Source organism: Nelusetta ayraudi, unplaced genomic scaffold (assembly GCF_046127955.1).
Source record: "Nelusetta ayraudi isolate G7.1 ecotype Tasmania unplaced genomic scaffold, CSIRO-AGI_Nayr_v1 ptg000063l, whole genome shotgun sequence".
Lineage (NCBI taxonomy): Eukaryota > Metazoa > Chordata > Actinopteri > Tetraodontiformes > Monacanthidae > Nelusetta > Nelusetta ayraudi.
In genome coordinates, this window is record NW_027466113.1 from 5,901,759 (window position 1) to 5,922,308 (window position 20,550).

A 20,550-nucleotide genomic window follows, 5' to 3' on the forward strand; every position below is an offset into this window, starting at 1 on the left:
TCCCGACACACACACACACACACACACACACACACACACAAATACCTCATCTGTTGATGCACTTGCACTCTCTAGTGTCCCAGGGCAGAGATTAGGTGCTCCACTATCGTCAATCCTGCCACACAAGTCTCTACATTATTGATGTCCGGTCCGTCTTCGTATACATAAATGTGTATGTGCACGCGTGTTTATGTGTGTGTGTGTGTGCTTCACTTGGATAAGAAAAAAAGAAAAGAAAGCAGAAGAGCTGCCGAGGCTTGTGCATGCATGCTGTAATGGCTATCTGGTGTCTCCCCTGAGAGGGTGCAGGGGAGGGTTGCAAGGGCAGAGAGAAGCCAGAGAGAGGGCGAGTCTAGGTCACAGAGGTTAAGTGTGCTTGGAATGGGGTGGGGGGTGGCTGCTGCTGCTGCTGCTGCTGTTGCTGCTGGGATCCGGGGCACCGCTCAGCAAGTTCCCTCCTTGGGCTCGTCCCTTTTCTTCCCCGGCCTCCCTCCCCCTGGCAGGCACGCACGCACGCGCTCACGCACGTGGAGATTCCTCAGATTTCCCTCTGAAATTCTCCGGTGGAGTGTACAACGTTGATGAGGTGTGTGTGTGTGTGTGTGTGTGTGTGTGTGTGTGTGTGTGTGTGTGTGTGTGTGTGTGTGTGTGTGTGTGTGTGTGTGTGTGTGTGTGTGTGTGTGTGTGTGTGTGTGTGGCTGATCCAGGGTGAGTCAGGACGGCTCAGCCTGGGTTGGACTCTGGGTGGATGGAAGGACAAAGACACCTGTTCTTGTTCACAGCATTCCTCCAAACATAATCCCCACCGCCCCATACCATTGCACTCTCTCACTCACACACGCTTTGAAGTCCAGGCTTTCACAGGTAAACTGATCATATGAGCACAACCCATACACACACACACCTGTGGGCCTCGCTCGTACCTCTCGCTCGTACCTCTTGTCAGCGCGCCGATGACAGCCAACACTTTTCTTCACTTGCTGCCGCTTCTCACTGGGAATTTTTTTTCCCGAGCTGCGTTGCGCCGCAAGCGTCCTGAAAGATACCGTGTGCGTGTGTGTGTGTGTGTGGTCCATACCAGAGTCGATCCAGATCGTCCCAACAGGCAGCCTCATGTGGGCACATCGCTGATTCACGTTTTTCCGAAGCGTCTCTTTGAAATCGGTGCCGATCAAAAGCACGTGCTTGAAAAATGACTGATGGCTGATTTTGTGTTTCATGCTCAGTGGAACAATGAGATGACAAGGAAAGCATTCATCGTGATCTCTTCAGCTTACTTGGGTCCCGTAAAATCGCTTTTATTTTTTTCCATTTTTCATTTTGATTTGTTTCCACTCTGTTTTGGTGGAGTTAGTGTTTGTCAGCAGCGTCAGTGAGTCGACTCTCTGTACGTCACCGATGTCAAACAATAGTTTCTATTTTTTTGTGCCCATCCCAGTTCCGGGCAGGATTCTGCCACGGTGGAAATGATAGGTCCTAAGATTAACACACATTTCAATACAAGCATGAATCTGACCCCAATTCTTTTTGTAAAACAACTGCTTCAAAAGGTCATTTGGCCAATTGTGAGTTTCTCATACTGTAAAAACCTTTTGAGGCTTGAATGAGCTGCGGAGGAAGAGGAATAATGAGACACTGGGTGTTGTTTCATTTGCATATTAACTTCTGCCTACATGAACGGCTCTGGAAAGTTGCAGGCGCTGCTCTTGGTTTGTTTTTTATATGCAAGTTCTTTTTTTTTTTTAACACCCATAGGTTCTTTCACACATTCAAATGTTTGTTACAAAGAACAATAATCTCTAGCTGAAATGAAAATAAGAAGTTTCAAGTTGAGCAGACAAACTGTTGGTGGACTGCCCTTGTTTTTGCCACCTACCCCATGCAAATGTTTAACAGCGGTAGAATTCGGGCTGGAGCTTGAAATATTGAAATGGAAAAACACGTGGGTACGTCGTACATTCCTACATATTTAGCAATCTTATAATTTGATAGTATTCAACACAGAGTTTCATTGAGCAATGAAAATGTTGCTCTGTTTGATGGAAAGTTTGACGGCGACTTTATGTTTTGCTGTTAGGAGTGTTTTGTGAAGAATGTTAGTGTGGTGGAAATACAAAAATTCAAACACAAATAAAAGAAACTGAATTTGAAAAAACGATAAACTAACAAACTGAGGGATGGAAACACTTTTGATTGTGATGTTGTACTGAATGCCAATCATTTTTCTGGTTTAAAATACAGCTTCATGTGTGTGTATGTGTGTGCCTGTGCGTGTAACCAATTAAGGGACCCAAATACTCGATGAACTCATAACATTTAACAGTCAGCAACCCTGACTCCATCTAGGCAAGTAGGATGCTGCCAGGATGACTTTTTCTTTTATTTCCTGTTTGTGCATCTGTTGCTGTTTGTGCTTGATGGTATATTTGACCTCAATTCATCGCATAGAACAACTTTGAGCAACAACACCAGCTCAGCTGATGTACTCCAACCACTCTGCACATTGTTATTTTGTTGTTGTTGTTGTTGTTTTTAATAGTTTTTCTCATTTTTAGACTTTGAATCCTGTTGGGTTTGTAAAGATGGATTCCAGTAAGAACCATGTGACTTGTAGCCTTGACGGGATGACTAAGGACAGTTTATTATGTAACGGCAAAAGTATAACTAGTGCTCAGCCCAGCTTCACTGATGTCTGCTGCAGCATTTCTTAGCGTTTAAACGTGTGGCAGGCAGCAACTAAGTGGTCAGAGGAGCCGAGCTGGTGCCGAGCTGGTGGCGCCGAGATTACCAGCGCTATCCGTCTCCGCCTCGGGCCGCCATCCAGCAAATCCAAATCCATTGACAGGCCGGCGCATCCATAATCTGATGATTTGGGCTGATGACTCCGTAATCTCCTGTCCGCTGCGTCTCATTTCCGCTATTGCCATTTGCATGTGGCGCCGTTAAACGCATCGCAAACACCAGCTGCATTCTACCCTTACATAAGGGGAAGATAAGATAAGATAAGTCCTTATTGATTTCTGTAGCTGAATCTCAGGTGCTGCATGCAGGCGGAGATAAGAGCATCTGGAAAAGAAATAATTGCGAGTTTATGTTTATATTTATAAAAAAAAAAATACAAGAGCAATAATAATTAAGGCAATTATGGTTTGCGTTGTGATGCAATAAAGGCAGTAAAAGACCGCAGCCAAATGTCAAAACAATGGCATCAACTGTGTAAATAATGACAGTGATAGTCCTTTGATGCCGAGTGTTGGAGTTGTGAGAGTGCGATAACAGTGCTGGTTGTGTTATTTGCCGTTTTCATGCCTCGCTGGCAAGGCGTCCGTCCCTCAGTGAGATGGACTGATGAAAGAACTCCTCATCCTCAGAGGTCAAAGGTTCAGGTTAAAGTGCTCTTGCAGCAGCTGAATTCTGGTGAACGCAGTATGGAGGGTTGACTTACACTAAAATCTTCGCTACAGAGTCCAACAGTTATGCTCTTGCATCATGTATGTGTATAAATGCACATGAAAAAATAAGAGCTGGGAAGGGTCTCTGAGGAGCCGATGTCCATTGGCAAAGTGTCATGTGAAGTCACATGACACTCTGTTGATCTTGTGTCTTCGAAGAGAGACGCTAACATGTTCCCTGTTCGCCAATGTCATGTTCATTAGCTGCGTTTCAATTTCGCAAAAAATAATAGCTATATTTCTAAGATTTTGACCAAGTGCAATTGCGATTTGCAGCTGTTTCCATTGAATGGTGCGAAGCGCATGAACCGTAATTCCCGTAAAATCTCGTCCCGCGATATTTATGAGAATTACGTTTGCTTTTGTTAGTTTACATTTGTCAGGAATGGTTGTTTTATTTTTCTCTTTGATTACTTGAAGTGAACTGGTCACGTGGCCCTGCGCGTCACTCCGGCGACGCGTAAATGCGATATACTGTACCTCCATATCAATACGTGTGAAAGACCACCTCATGAGAACTGAATTCTCAACAGCGTGACTCTGGGCCGCGTAGTCGCTGTCTGTTTGGCCACTGCACCTCGATCAGGGGGTGCTTGTTTACAAAATAGAGATCCAGTCCAGAAAGATGTCTGGCTGAGTCCAAACACTGAAATAGTTTTATTTTTGCTCACAAGTGTCAGATTTTCCTGACCCGCACAGGCAACAGAATGTTGGTGGGAGACTCGCACAAACATTCTCAAAGTGCACATTATGGCACATACATTCTCCCAGAATCGAGCGATTGGATGGACACACATACACACACAGAAGCACACACACACACCACCAGCATGCTCAAACAAACAAGCCACAAGAAGCCTTTTCCTCCAGGGTTTTTTTGTTTTGTTTTTTTGTTTTAATTTTGGTCAATTTTTACACTTGGATGTTTCGGCTCATCTAACAGCTCGACCTCGTTTTACACTTCCAACAACACAGATGGCACAAAGTACAGCGTCAAGCCATCGTTCCAGCAGCAATACTCTCCCTGATACCCGATAGCCGCTGAGGCAGAATAATAGATTGACGGCTGAGACGGTGACTCACCGTCCGCCGCCTCTTTTTCGCGTTTCCGCCGATCGGAGAGGGCGGCCGAGCGAAGGAGGGAACCGAGGAGGCAGACGACCGGCCGTGGCGTCTTTTCTTTTTCCCCTCCGCTCGCAGGAAAGAGTGAGTGCGCAGGAGGAGAGGGAGGGGGATGAAAGGTTTTCCGTGTCCCTCGTGGCTGTTCCACGAAACTCTCCGACAGCGAAGACGATGAGAGTTGTAGTTTCGGTTTTGCGTGTGCCGCTTCCTGTGAAGAGACGGGGTGCGCGGCCTCGCCATGAGGAGGAGAGCGGTTCAGACAAAAAGCTCTTCTGTCTCTTCTGTCTACGCTGGACTGTCGGAATTGTTAATTGTTGGTAGAAACATTCACCAGGGGTTTCGACTGTCTCGTGATTAGGGATGTTAACAATTAATCGGTTTGCGATTAATCGATTAAATTAAATTAGTCGCAATTAATTCAACAGTTTATGCACGGGTATAATATCATTATAACAGTGTAGTGGCAAGAAAGAGCAATTCACCTGCAGATACTGTGATGGTTGTAATATACCTAGAATAAATTACTTTTAAACAACTTTCTTTAAAAAAAAAAGTTGAAATGTGACCCATTAGAAGTCAACTTAATGTCAGAGGATAAATGTTTAGGGTGTTTTTACTGTTCTCTAATGTAAAGATTGGTCACATTGGACCCTCAATATTATTTTAGGGTTAAATAATGTGTTCCTTACACATTATTCATTGTGAAATTTAGGTTTTCAGGAAAACTCTCCGCTTATTAATTAATCGTTGATCGATTGAGAAGGTCCCATCAACTAACGATTAATGAATTCATCGATAATTAGCATCCCTACTTGTGATGTTGTAAGATTGGATCTGGTCCGTCACGTGGTCTTTCCCCACTGACCCCTCGACTCTTCCCTCCTCTGCTCGCTCAGGGTTCGCCTTCCCCGACTGGGCCTACAAGCCCGAGTCGAGCCCCGGCTCCAGGCAGATCCAGCTGTGGCACTTCATCCTGGAGCTGCTGAGGAAGGAGGAGTACCATGACGTCATCGCCTGGCAGGGCGACTACGGCGAGTTCGTCATCAAGGACCCGGACGAGGTGGCCCGGCTGTGGGGGGCCAGGAAGTGCAAGCCGCAAATGAACTACGACAAGCTGAGCCGAGCACTGAGGTACGGGCCAGCGGAGCTTGTTTTTGCTCACTAATATTATATAATTCTTCATTTCACAGCAGATTATCTTTTATTTCCTAGTAAGCAAAATTTTCTCACGCTAACGTGTATCATGACGTAATGGAACGAAAACAAGTGTGGGCTGAACCGAAGCTCCGACCAAAAATCAGAGGTGTTTTTGAAGGTACTTTTCAGGTTTGAAAAGTCATATTAGTTGATATTTAACCTGCTAAATTGTCTCCATATAGTAATAATTTCCAGACCTTTGCCACTGTGAGTGGTTCATGAAGTAATAATCATCATGACGGCCCTAATTTGTTTTTACTGAGGATCGTTAGTATTATGTTTGTCGTGCTGCGTTTAAGTGTCCGGCTCAACGTGGGAGACCCGTGTGTCAAGTGAACTCACACTGCGACCCCTCCCCCAAACAGTTGAAGGTTATTGAAACAGCTGTCCAGGAGGACCGCTCAGGTCGGAACAAACACGACCAAACTCATCTCTCGGCCAAAACCCCAGAGTCGAAGCGCCTCTGACCGCACCGGGTGACTCGCCGTGTGGCGCATTCTGTCACTCAACACAGCCATGAGTCGAACCCTGTAAAATACACGCACCTGCAGTCCACAGCCTGTGCAGAGAAAAACCTGGAAAAAGAAAACCTACTGTTGCACGAACAACATACAAGAAATTACTGGATGGCAATAAGTAAAAGAGCGGAAAAGGGGGGTGACTCGGGGACACGGCGCCGGGGACGCTAAATCTTCCACTTGCGTCGCAGCTCTGCTAGCGCTGCGCGGGAAAACATACTCTCGGCGGGTGGGGGGAGTCCGCGCTTAATGTTTCCCGAATTAGAGGGGAGGAGAAGAATGGAGGTAATTGTGGTAAGGCCGCGTATTTATAGCACGTCCATCCTCTTGAGCGGTAACAGATTTGGAGCTTAGGCTCCAGTAAGTGCTTATAAATAGCGGCTCCTAATGCCCTCTGATGGAGCGTTCGGCCTCGTAAGGCTGATTATCACGACATGGGGTGGTTTTGATGGGTTGTTTTTTTTGTTTTGTTTGTTTTTTTTTATAAACGCAAGTTTCCCCTCGCGGCGTCCTCGCCAGACCTCTTCTCTCTGGCCCGCATCCTCCTTCTTCTCTGAAGTCGAGTGCCGTGCCTTTGACAAACCTTCACGCCGAGGTTGGTGTCGTGACCCGAGGTGACACCAGAGCCGCCGCTCGTCATCGCACACGCTGAAAATGAAACTTCTCGAGGGCCGCATGAATAGTAATGCCTCCCAGAGTATTAATGACACTTAGAAAATGAAGTTGCAAAGGAGGCACACACACACACACACACACACACACACACACACAGTCTGTGTCACTGCTGCAGAGGCAACCACCCTCTGAGACCACTGCTACTGCAATAATGTCACACACACACACACACACACACACACACACACAAGTCCGTACTGTTGGAAAACAAATGTCTGTTTGAACTTGTACATTTTGATCCATGTACCTTCGTAATGACGTGGGAAATTCCCTCCATCCGTCCCACTGTATTGTGCCAGCGTGTGTGCGTGCGCCTGTATGCGTGCCTGTATCTGTGTGCGTGCGCTAGTCTCGGTGTGGACGTGTTTACGTGCTGTGCTCTCCGTCGAGCAGGCGCGGCCTCCTCGTGCGTCATCCTCGCCACCCGCCGCTGTCATATTCCCATTTTGCAAAGGGACAGTGGGTCACGGACGCATCATCTTGGTTCACGTGAACAAGAGGCGTTTTGAACAACAGTTTAGCCTGATCACTCACTCAAGTCAATAAGAGGTTTTTAAAATGTCTCCAAAAGCAGTTAAACAGCTAAACATTAGCTGCTACGGGCAGCAGGTTGCCTTATTTGTCATCAGGCTAATAACATTTTGCACATTTATTGTGAAGAAATCCGCTTTTTTGTGTTTCCGAAACAGCTTTTTTTTTTATTTTCTTTTTTTTTGCAGTTAGATGCTAATAATAAACGGGGATGATGGACGCAGCCTGGAGCCTGCAGCCCGGCTTTGATCACCAGAGATCAAGGAAGGAAAGGCAGCAGAGCCTCTCAGGCCAGTCCTCCCCACGTCTTCCGAGACTTTTCGGCCCACGGTGGCGACTGCCGCCAAAACTGAAGCCTGCGGCCGATGGCTAATTCCAGCGTGCCGCCTTAATGAGTGTAATCACGCTAAGAGGTAGCAGCTCCTGGAGACCCCCAGCCAGACGGCCGGTTGGTCGGCCTCGTTGGCCCCGCCCCGGGCGGTCAGGGGTCAGCGAGACCACGACGCACAGCTGGCAAAGATTACCAACGTGGCACATGTGCGCCGTTCCCGTGCACAAGCGCTCCATTGTGGAGCGCTCGCTCGCTGGCCCGCTCGCATAGCTTTGCGTCGCGTTTCAAATGACAGGCCGCCAACAGCTGAAGAGGCCGAGCGTCGGAGAAAAGCCCCGAGAAAGGGAGGCGGCGGCGAAATGTGTCTCTTGTGTTTTTTTGTTTTGTTTTTTTGTTATTCTGTTGATTGTTATTCAGTGCGATGATGAGTCACCTCTGCTGTTCGCAGCTCGGGTTTCATAGCAGCGTCTCCTTGCTGCTAATCTCATCAAAACAAAAAACAAACTTGCGACCCAAAGATCTGCAACGAGAAGAGGAACGCGTCCACGCAGCGTGACGACAGGAAGAGTTGCGACCCGGGCCGGCCCGAGGGCCCGTCAGTGGGTCAGGAGGCCTTCGTGCACAAGTGGCGCTCTGTGTGGAAACAGCCAGGACCGAGAGGGGCTGGAGAGGGGTGGGGGGGGCTGCAGGAGCCCCACGGGGACGGCACCGCTGCACTGCCGCCACTGTGTATTTCAACGTGCACATTGTCCTGCCTTTGTTTTGTTTTTTTGTGTTGGTTTTTTTTTTTTCTTCTCGCCCCCCCCCCTTCCCCTCCTTCCACCCCCTGCAGTACTTGTTGCACCGCCGCGAGCGCCTGTGTGTTCGTCATTGTCCGGCGCTGAATGAGGCCCTTATTTTGCCACCAGCGTGCGACGCGCACGCACGGCCAGTGTGCCGAGGCACATACTCCCCGCCCACAGAGCAGCATGTGACCGGGCCTGATCGGACCCTCACCAGATCCTCTTCTTCACACACGCACGCACACACACACGCCTGCCACATGCAGACAATTTTTTTTTTTTTTTTTTTACACCTTGCCTTCATCATAACCCCCACCACCACCACTAGCACCACCACCACCACCACTAGCAGCACCAGCAGCACCCAGCCGGCCGGCCCACGTCCCTGCACAAACACATTTCATTTCCTTTTACAGACAGCAAACACTTGTCAAGCCCCCGACACAAAGCACCCTCACGTGTACAAGTGGCACACAAAAACACATGCGCACACACACACACACACCTGAGTGTGAATAGCTGCTGGCTGTGTGTGTGTGTGTGTGGAGAAGGATCTGGCTGTGATGTGTTTTTAACAGCCAGCGCTGACGAAAGAGGCAGAAAATAAACACGAGGCTCACAGGGAGTATTGTAATCCCAACTTCCTGTCACAGTCAGCGCCTATTTACGGCCCAACAATGGGCAAGGCACAGCCTGTCCACGCACACACACACACACACACGGGGCGGGCAGCTCGGTTTACCTCATATGCGGTGTTGACATTTGTGCCTGTGTGCACAGAGATATTGAAATGGACCGTGGGCGCTTTTCAACGTCACGCAAAACATTCGATGCGCAGCGAAAAGGAGGCCCAACGTCTGAAGCGCTGCTTGAAAATACAGATCAAAATAAGTTTATTCCTCCTTAACATTCCAATCAATATCATATAGAATCAGCTTAAATCAATGTATTTTCTCTAAATGTTTTTATTTAATTCAATTATATTGTAATTTTTTTTTAGTAAAAGTGTGAATTAAAAGACCGACTGAAAGTGAAGCAGATCTTGGATCAAAGACGGTTTCGACTGGTGCGATGGAGTTTATCCACTCACAGGTTGACGTCAACACTTATTCACCAAGTCCTCGAGAAGCAGTGAAAGCTGTATTTACATATAACAATAGAGACTTTATGAATATATTAAACGGCACATAGCACAATCACACAAATGAAAGATATCTTAAATTACACAATTTTGAAATCACACAACTACTCCTACATGTGAACATAAACAAATCATAAGAATGAATCAAGAGCAAAGCACTAATTAATCGTGATAATCAGCACATTGCATTGGCACAGTTGTCTTAAAACCGAAATAGAAAAACACACACACACACACACACACACACACACACCTGGCAGAGCCACCTGCTGACCTAACTTAAGTAGCACAGAGCAGATTTCCAGTCAGTTCACACACATAGGTCACACAAGCATTAAAAATAAATGCAACAATCAAGACGCATCAAACACTATAAAATGAAACTTTAGGGCTGAATTTAATTTGGCTCTGTCTGTCTATACTTTTATTAAATGACGTTATCCAAGGGTTCAGCAGGTTGGGAGTCACAGTGTCAATCCCTGAAGGTCCAGAAAATTATTAAATAATAATAACCATGAAATTGCACAATTACTATAAGTGCTACAGTTGCACTGGTAGGTATGTAAAATAAATACCATACATACATTTTTAATTAATATTTTTCCTGTGAGTCGAGTTTTTTAAGGAAGACTTTAAGATGTCATAATACTTCTTGCGAGCTCTTGGAATGCAGGATATAATTGTAAAAAAAAAAAAAAAAATTCCATTGCTGCTCCGTGTTTACATTAGAATTCACTGAATTTCCCGAGACATCTATTTATCGGTCTCTCGTTCTCAGCAGTTTGTGTAATGACAGTATTAATCCCAATGCTGAAGTCTCCCGCTCACACACACACACACACACACACACACACACACACACACACACACACACACACAGGAAGCACTGAGTCAGTAAAACTCCTCCTCCCGCTCTTCTTTTCCCCCACAAGTCTTTGCCAAAATCCACCCTTGGATTAACTGTTCAATCCAGTGTTTTTGTCAGACAGGGAGGTGGGTCAATGGTGTGTGTGATCCACGCTGTGGGTGTCGCCCTCGCACCCGTGTGCTCCAGCAGGCCCGTGTGAGATGGCCGATAACGGGGCTGAGGCATGCGACTCGCGTGCATGCGTGTGTGTCAGTGTGTGTAAGACGAGTGCAGTATGGCAGCTAAACACAGGCACTCAAAGAATCTCTTTCTTCTCTTTTGAAGTGAGTTCAAATGCTCTTCAAAGAGCGTCTGAACCGATGAGGTGGCGGAAAGGAAAACTAAAAAAATCGGAGGTGGGAGGGGCACCACCGATGAAGAATAGGTGACCATGTGGTCGACCGTAGCGGTCGCGTGCACTCGGGGTTGTGCAAAGTTCAACCCAGCACCACGTTTCTGCCTCCCATATTTGGAATCCGCTTGGCCTGCAGGAGGAGGAGCTCGCACAAAGAATATGGCAAAAACAAAAAGTTCTCAATTTGCAGACGGTGAAGCCACTGTGGGTTCTGAACCCGAACAAGAGATTTAGGATTTATTGACTTGTGACAGGTAGAATGACAGCCAAGCGCTCCCGGCTGCTCCGCTGTACGACTGAATAAGGTCGGAGGGCTGCCCCGGGCTCCACGGCCAGAACATACTTTGGCTCCCAGGCAAAACCTTCACACGACAACATCAACATCCCGCATTGCAGAAGCTACGAGAAGCGCGTGGGCGGTAAATTCAGCGGGAAGACCACACCCCCAGACTCCAAGAGGGCGGCCCGTTCATTTCAGTCAAGTCGCTCACCCAGCGCTCGCGCCAAGAAAGTTTTTGACTTCCGTGTTAATAGGCCCATACAGCACGTGCAGTAGTGTCACTTCCCATCACATGATCTTCCTCCTCCTCGTAGGCCGTCGTCCTCTTCACAACCACAGAGTGTTGTGCAAATCAGTTGGCAACAACGTTCGTCGTCGGCTTTTGCCAGTGAGGTCTCGGTGGTTGCTGCGCCCCTCATTATTTATCACTGTTCAACATTTGACTTGTTCGTTTCCCGCCCCCTCACCCCTCCAACCGCTTAGTTCACGCTGGCGTGGCCTCCGCAGCCTGTTGAGCTTTTATCGCTCCAGCTTTTATTGGATTGCGATTCCAACTCTGGCCCCCTCCTTCCTGCAAATGGCAGCCTCTCCCACCCTCCTCCCTCCCCTCCTTCCTTTCCCGGCCCGTCTCCCCCGGAGCAGAAATTACATGCTGCTGCTGCTTTGTGTGTGCGCCGCCGTAAACAATGTTTTCAACGGTGCGGGCCCGTCCTATTGCTCCTCCGACTCCCCCCTCCTCCTCCTCCTCCGGGGACGGCGGCGGCAGTGGCGGCGGCGTGCAGGGAGACAGTCCCAGTGCGTTGATGAGAGATAGAGAGACGAGGAGGAGGAGAGCAGGGGTTTGGCGGTAGAGCAGCGGTCTCTTCCCAGAGCCGGAGTGGCCCGGGCTGTCCGGGTAACCAGCGTAATAAGGTGCTGGCTGGAGGAGGAGGAGGAGGAGGAGGAGGAAGAGGGCGGGCCACACCTCCTGCAGCCCTGCAGTCATATTGCTGTGTGGATAACAACCAGTCACCGTAATGATAGTCAATGGGCTTTGATTATCTAAGCATTACCTAGCGTCCCATGTAGACCTCGCCGCTGTCAGCACGCCTTCCTCTCAGACGCGGGTGGGCGGGGGGGTCGGGGGGGGTCCGAGCAGACGCGATGCCGCTGATGTGTAGCCGGGTTACATCACGTTGCGAAGGGAAGGTTGCAAGTTTTGTTCCACCGCCCTTACGACTGACCAGCAGACAGACAGACAGACAGACACAGTCTTTTGTCTCCCCTCCTCTCCCCCCCCCCGCTGTGCTCTTTATCTCTTTATGTTTTTCTCCTCCTCCTCCTCCTCCTCCCCCCTCCACTCGAGCCCCGAGCGTGCCAGGGCCGCTTCAGTCGGGAAATCCAGCAGAGGTTACATAAAGTGGATGTGGATCTGTGCAAGAAAGCAGGGAGATGTTACATAAAGAGCTGTAGCTGGACAAAGGTTAATAAAAATGGAGCCTTGTAACTGGAGGCAGTAGCTGAGGGAGAGAGAGAGAGAGCTAGAGAGAGGGAGAGAGAGGGAGAGAAAGCTTTAAAAAAAAAACACACAGAATGGGTATTACATAAACAGATAAAGATGAGGTGAATTATTGGTGTTTTGGTGTTACATAAAGAGACGGATGCGATGAGAAAAATAGAAAAAAAATTGTGTGTGTGTGTGTGTGGCACACGGCATTAAACATGGAGACAGATTGATGGACAGTTTTCAGGGAAAAAAAATCTAATCCAACAAGTTGCATACATGTGGCTCACCTGTTCACACACCCCGTCACCCTGAACCATCCACACTTCCACCATCCCACCTGGTGTTGAAGGTCCCACACCAATGTTTTTTGTTTTGTTTTGTTTTTTTCACCACATCAGTCAGTGATGTGATTTATCTGCCATTTCAGCGATCGGCTGTATGGTGCAGATCTTTAGTGGCTTGAATAATAATCTGAGCCATGGGGGAGTCTTGAGGGAACATCAGAGGGGAGGCTGCAACACGTGACCTTTAACCCTCATCACAGCGACGGCGTCGTGGCCACATCCTCCATCCTGCTGCTCCTCTGTCTGCTGCTTTGTGCAAATGTCATACAACACTCTGTAATATCTATCATTAGAGCAGAAGCGGGGGTGGCGGATGGAGGGTGTATGTGGCGGGGGGGCACCTGGAAGACTCCCGCTTATTAAAATGTGTGCCTGAGTGTGGCGGCCACATCTGTCACTTGGCTCCGTCATCCTCGGGGAGCCAATAAGTTTTCAAAAAAATTACGTGCGGGTTCCAAGATGAAAGGTCTCTGTGTTTCCAGGTACGACGACACCGAGATCCTTTCACTGGAGGTGGCGTGTGCTCACTTATTAACTCTGAATGAGTCCAGACTCTGTTGTTGTTGTTGTTGTTGTCGTCATTATCATTCATCACGTCTGTTTGATGGTCTTCCCACCAGGTACTACTACAACAAGAGGATCCTCCATAAGACCAAAGGCAAGAGGTTCACCTACAAGTTCAACTTCAACAAGCTGGTGTTGGTCAACTACCCCTTCATCGACATGGGCTCCACCGGTACGTCTGGACGTCTGCTTGCAAATTCACACGTCTCCTAATCCTGTGTTTTTCAACCATTTTTCATCCACAGTACATTTTTTACAGTGAAAAAAAATCCCATGGCACACCACCAACCAAAAACTATAAAATGACACTTTTTAGACTCGCATTCGTACTTTAGTTGCGTTTCCATTACAGCTTTTTGCAAAATAAAAGCATTATTTCTAAAGTCTCGCAGGATTTTAGGAGTTTAGGTGTTTTCATGGCCAGATCTTTATTGCTATATTTAGGTTTTGCGCAATTCTAGGGGTAATCGAAACGCAGCTAGCGACAACATAATCTCTTAATTTATTTGTACTCTGAATTATTTTTGGGGTTTTTTTTTTTTTTTTTTTTTTTGGTTTTATCTTTTTAGACCAATTAAGTGACATGAGATAAATTTTCACAGCACACCTGACATTATATCTGTACACTAGTGGTTGAAAAGCACTGTCCTAATCCCACCAGTGGGGCTCAGCGATCACCCAGGATTCCTCCTCACGGCCGTCTTCTCTCCTCCCCTCAGGATCCGGCGTACCCCAGAGCGCCCCGCCCGTCCCCACCGGCGCGGGCACCCACTTCCGCTTCCCGCCCTCCACGCCCTCCGAGGTGCTCTCGCCCAACGAGGAGCTGCGCAGCCCCGGCGGCGTCTTCAGCTCGGTGACCCGCCGGATGGCGCGCGGCTCCGTCAGCGACTGCAGCGACGGCACGTCGGTCAACTCGGAGGTGGAGGAGGGCGGCACGGCGGCGGGCGAGGAGCGCGCCGAGAGGGGCGTGGGAGGAGGAGGCGGAGGCGGGCCTGGAGGAGGAGGGGGAGGCGGTTACCGCAGCATCATCCACCCTCGCCTGCCCCACGAGTCCCTGTTCCGCCTGTACGGCCCGGCGGGCTCCCGAGGCCCCGCTGGGCACCGCATCCACCCGGAGCCCCTGTCGCCCTTCCCCGTCTCCCCGCTGCCGGGGCCGGGCGGAGCCGGCCTGCTGGCCCCGCCCCTCTCCCCGGCGCTCTCCATGACCCCGACGTCCCACCTGGCCTACACGCCCTCGCCCACCCTGTCGCCCATGCTGGGCTCCCACTTCTCCTTCAACCCGGAGGACATGAAGCGCTACCTGCAGGCCCACACGCAGTCTGTGTACAACTACGGCCTGAGCCCGCGGGCCTTCCTGCAGTACCCCAACATCGTCATCCCGCAGCCGCACCGGCCCGCCGCCGACAAGGCCGGCCTGGCCGGCGAGCGGGCTGGCACGGCGGGCGGAGGAGGGGAGCGGGGCGAGCGCCCGCACCACCACCACCACCACCACCACCACCCGGCGGGGGCGCCGCCGCCTCACTCGGCCCACCACCACCACCAGCACCACCCGCACCACCCGCACTCGGCCCACCCGCACCCCCACTCCCACCCCATGCACCACCCGCTGCACCTGGGCGACGAGCCCGCGCACATCTCGCCCTTCAAGTTCAAGCTGCAGCCGCCGCCGCCGGGCCGCAAGCAGAGGGGGGAGGGGCAGAGCCAGGGCAAGGCCCGGCAGAGCTCCATGTCGTCGGGCTCCGGCTCCGGATCCATGTCGTCCACGTCGGGCCTCGGCTCCTCGCTGTCCTTCGGCAGCGACCTCAGCTCGGCCAGCGGCTCCGGGGTCGTCTCGGCCTCGTCCTCCACGCAGTCGCTCAACAGCGCAGGGCTCCCCAAGATCAAGGTGAGAGACGTAGAAAAAGCTAATTGCTATACAGCAGGAGTCACCAACCTTCTTGAACCTGAGAGCTACTTCATGGGTCCTGAGTCATATGACAGGCTGCCAGTTGGCTAGACTCTCCTGAAATCACAAACTCTCTGCCAAACCCTGCCAAACACGCTGGTGCATGTTGTTAGGATGTGGCGGTGCTGGTTGTGCAGCACTTGCAGGAAGTTGAGTTTCTTTCTCAGTCAGTCAGTGTGTGGCAGAGCAGGTGGAACTGCAACTGCAGTCACCAACGTTCGCATTGGTTGCAGAGGAGCGTGAGAGTGACGGATGCAAATGTGGCATTGTGAGGGCTGCGAGTGAAAGTGTTTTGGTTTCAGTGTGGCAAGAAATGAGAAAAGCAGGAAAGATGCACATCCAGGCAGACACAAAATAGACCGCATGCAGATTCTGCTGCAGTAAAACGTAGCACAAACAGTGAAATTACAGCCACCACACGATTCAAATATTATCAAATATATTCAAGTTCAATCATTATTTTAAACCTTGATGATACTTTTTCCTCATTTAGTTTTTTTTTTTATGTCAATATTCATCCACCACTTCACCCCTGGTCGTTCAGAATCAGAAAAAACTTTAATATCTGTCGTAACAGAAAATCGTCTTTGACGTGGCCCACATAAAAGCAGAGAGACATTGATTTCTGTGAAAAAACACAAGTATAAGATTTAAACGGTCTCTAATAGAATAAATAGACAATATCAAGTTTTTAATATTATTAAGTTTTTTTAAAAAGAAAAAAAAAAACTTCACTCTTATTTATTCACTTGAGTGACTCGGTCGCCCTTCTTCACGCACGCAGTTCCCGTTGTGAGTTTCCGACCTTTGCCTCCCGTCCAGGTGGAGCCCATCTCGGATGTGGAGTCGGAGGAGGACGTGGAGGTGACGGACATCAGCGAGGAGGACCCCGACGACAAGGACGAGGAGTTCGAGCTCTTCTCCCACCACCACCTCCATCACGCCAGGGCGCCCAACCACCTCCTGCTGCTCCACCACCACCACCACCACCACCACCGCCTCTCCAACGGCTCGGCCGCCGCCCCCCACCACCCGCCGGCGGACGAGGACCTGGACGAGGACGTGTTCAAAGCCCCGGCGCCGCCGCCGCCGGGCCTCTCGCCCTTCTACGCCTCGCAGCACCGCGGGCTGCCCGTCCTCAAGAGCGAGCCGGTGGACCCGGCCGAGGTGGGGGGCACGCCGCCCCCCCACTCGGCCGTCGCGCCGCCGCCCGCCCAGCCCAAGTGCATCCCGCTGAAGCTGCGCTTCAAGCGGCGCTGGAGCGAGGACCAGCGCATGGAGGCGTCGCAGGAGGAGTCGGACGACAAGAAGGTGCGGCCGCAGGAGAAGCGGGAGCGCGAGAGGCTGAGCAACGGGCGCGCGGCTGCGGCTCCGCCGCCCGAGGACGACGCCAGCGGCGCCGGCAGCGGCGGCGACGGCGACAGCCCCCCGCCGCTGGGCTACCAGGGGCCCCTGGGCCAGCTGAGGGTGAGCGCCGAGCTGCACCGGGCCACCGCGCAGCTCTCGCTGGAGCACAAGGACTGCTGATAAGGAAGAAGATGATGATGATGATGATGATGATGATGAGAGACGCGGTTCCCACAACACTACTGCTCCAGCAACAGCAGCAGCAGCGGGAGGCGGCACAGGAGCAAGGAAATGTTCTTCAGTAGTTCCCACTCCACCTCCACCTCCACCTCCTCCTCCTCCTCCACCTCCCTCCCTCCACACTGACAACAACAAGATCCCTGAAACTCTCCAGTGAACTGAGATCTCAGTCCGGCACACACACACACACACACACACACATTATTAAAAACAGAAGAAAAAAAAAAAAGCGCCACCTCAGAGACAGTCGGGGCTCCCTGAGGGTTCGTGAGAGACTTCGTCCTCCTGGAGAACTTTTAAAGCAGAGGATCCCGACCAAAAACTACCGCCACAACCACCACCACCCCCTCTTCCCCGAGTGTCACCTCCAACATGGCCAGTAAAGCTTCACGCCAACCCCCCCCCCCAGTAGCACAGCTTCTGCCCTCAAGGCCCCCCAGACGTAGAATCAGCAGCCAGTCAGCACTTTCCTCAGGGGAACACACACACACACACACACACACACACACACACACACACACACACACACTCCCTAACCACCCAGCGACACACCTCAGATGACGACGAGCCCCGCCCCCTTCCCCCTCCCCCCTCCCGCTTGGCTTCTCCTCCGATAAACGTATGGGACGTTGATAAGTGCCTGTATTTAAACACACACACACACACACACACACACACACACACACACACACACACACACACACACAGGAGGGGGAAGAAGGGGGTGGGGGGGTGGGGTTTGTGACTGGGGGGGGTGCTGGGTGTCGTCGTCGCGCCGGTGGTCTGACTGACTGCAGACGGGCTCGTTCCACTCAGGGAAGATACTCGCTGTACGCTTTTATCGGAGTCACGCGCACAAAGCAAACACAGAGGAAGAGGAAAGAAAACCAACACACACTCACATGCACACTAACATGAACACATCCTCACCAGTGACGACCCACACAGACACACAAACGCGCTTTCCGACTGGCGCGTCCACCGACTTTTGACTCCGTGGCACAAACTCCTCTCAGTGCGTCTCCCTCCAGTCCTGCCGCCGCCGCCGCTACTTCCTGTGAAACCACCTGTGGAAAAAAAACAACTTTCTCTGCTCGCAGAATCGCTTTTTGTTGTTGTTGTTTTGTTTGTTTTTTTAGCCCGGCGAGCAGGACTGCAGAAAGGAATGTTAGGGTTTGACGGCTCCTGCTAACCATCGGTCGCCTTCTTCTTCTTCTTCTTCTTCTTCTTCTTCTTCTTCTTCTTCTTCTTCTTCTGCACCTCACCTGACTTGTTGCAAAGTGGAAAAAAAAACATCAGTGTCTCCGACGTCCCATCAGCACACAGTCCCAGTTCACCAGCTGAAGCTCCTCTGATAATCATAGAGAGTTGTTAACTCACGAAACCAGCAAGCACACACACACACACACACACACACACACACACACACACACACACACACACACACACAGCACTGCCTTTAGCTTTCAACCCCCCCCCCCCAGCCCCTCTCTCTCTTTCTCTCTCTGTGTCTGGACCAGGCCTGTTCACAGTGTGTGTATGTGTGTGTGTGTGTGTGTGTGTGTGTGTGAGAGAGAGAGAGAGAGAGAGAGAGAGAGAGAGCGCTTCACAGATCAGGGTACATCACACACACACACACACCTCTCTCTGCCTTGTTTTTATAGCTTGTATTTAAGTGCAAACTGAGCTCTAGCGACACTCTTGCAACTTTATCTTTCTATACGTGTATATCTATAAATATATATATTCCAAATTGAGTTATTCTGAAAGTGAGATTTAAAAAAATAAATAAATAAATAAACAAGCGCCGCAGGATTTTAGAGATTGATGCGACCGATTCAGGATTTCTACTTTTTAATTGATGGATTGTTTTGAGCGGCGAGATGCAGGTCACGCGACTCAGCAGCAGCTTATTGCACCTTTTCTTGTTGAACAGCCTGTTGGATGATTCAAACTCTTGGCCGCTCCAGCTCGTCTCTGTCCGCGGCGTCCAGTTCGGCTCAGTGGGGGTTCTCCCCAGGATACTTCTGCGTGCGTGCGTGTTTGTGTGTGGGTCGGGTGTGTACGCTCAGAATTAGCTCGCGGCTATTATTGAAGCTGTAATCCTTTGCTCTATTTCTTCTCTGCCTGCTTGCCATCCAGCCAGTCAGCGTTGAGTTCTCTGAGGTTAATGATCACAGCCCGAACACGGGAGGAAGCCGGACGCTCCTGGCCTGAAGGACCCCCCCCACCACCACCACCACCACCTTCACGACTATGCACTCATGTCACTCACTAACACGCAGTCCCTTTTTATCACATTTAAAGGGATAGTTCACACAAACCGGGCGACGTTTACTCTCGGACGGAGCTGCTCAGAGTTTTAACGGAGGGAAGATTTCCCACGTGCTCAGGTAACAGCGGGTGGAAATCGGAGCTTGTTTTTTTTTTTGCTGGTGTGATGAGCGCTCCCTCTAAACTTGTGAGAGGTGACGCGATCTGTGGCTGCGAAGCAACAGGTTTTGCACGGCTGCATCGTCTGGGGAGACTGGGACGGCAGCACGCGGGCAGTGAGGAGACTCATTTCTCTGTTTTCCAGCCGCTCTTTGCTGCGTGCTGGAGTCCGAGGCTGTCCGCAATTGGGTAAACTGGCCCTTTAAGAGCATCCACCACCTGTCAGTGCATGCAGGCAGACCTGCGTGCGGCCCGCTGGCTGAGCCGGTTGAGTTCTTTTTGTTGGTCGGACCCCACTCGTCGTCTCTGGCTGGAGCATGAAAACACACACGCAGTGTCTCTCTCTCTCTCTCTCTCTCTCTCTCTCACACACTCCATCACCACGTCCCACGTCTGTATGTGAACTGACAGCTGCCTTACTGATCCCGCTCTCCCGTCTGGGCTCCTCCTCTCCTCTCCTCTCTTTCGTCGTTCGGGCTCTCGTTTTTATCCGTGTCCAGGTCGTCGTCATCGTCGAGGTGACTCTGCAGGGTGAGGGGTGAAAACAAACACACTCACTCACGCACGCAGACACACACACACACACACACACACACACACACACACACCCGTTTGGACTCTGATTGTACCACAGGCTGTCTCTCGTCCTGCTCCAGGCCTCCGCTGGCGTGGGACCAGCGGCAAGCCAACAGCACAAAGACTCGATGTGTCTCCCGGAGGAGTCCCGATCATTCTCGCTTTTATTTCTCCGATGTCGATATTGATTATTGCTGTTGTTAATATTGTTCTCATTGGGTTATTTACCTCTTGTGTATTTCACTTTTTTTGGATTTTTTGTGACACCCCCCCGCCCCCCTCCTTTAGAGCCCCTCGCCCCCCTCCCAAACCGCAGACCTTGTG

The 20,550-nt window shown here is 50.6% G+C and overlaps 1 protein-coding gene across 1 annotated transcript in view; it reads left to right on the forward strand.

Moving 5' to 3' along the window:
- Positions 1–17,446, forward strand: part of erfl3 (Ets2 repressor factor like 3) — a 43,234-nt gene extending 25,788 nt beyond the window's left edge. Inside the window, exons 2-5 of the mRNA XM_076041218.1 lie at positions 5,471–5,705; positions 13,742–13,857; positions 14,405–15,570; positions 16,453–17,446. Coding sequence (XP_075897333.1) covers positions 5,471–5,705; positions 13,742–13,857; positions 14,405–15,570; positions 16,453–17,157 — 2,222 coding nt within the window. The 3' untranslated portion in view covers positions 17,158–17,446. The remainder of the gene's footprint in view (positions 1–5,470; positions 5,706–13,741; positions 13,858–14,404; positions 15,571–16,452) is intronic.
- Positions 17,447–20,550: the final 3,104 nt, after the last annotated feature.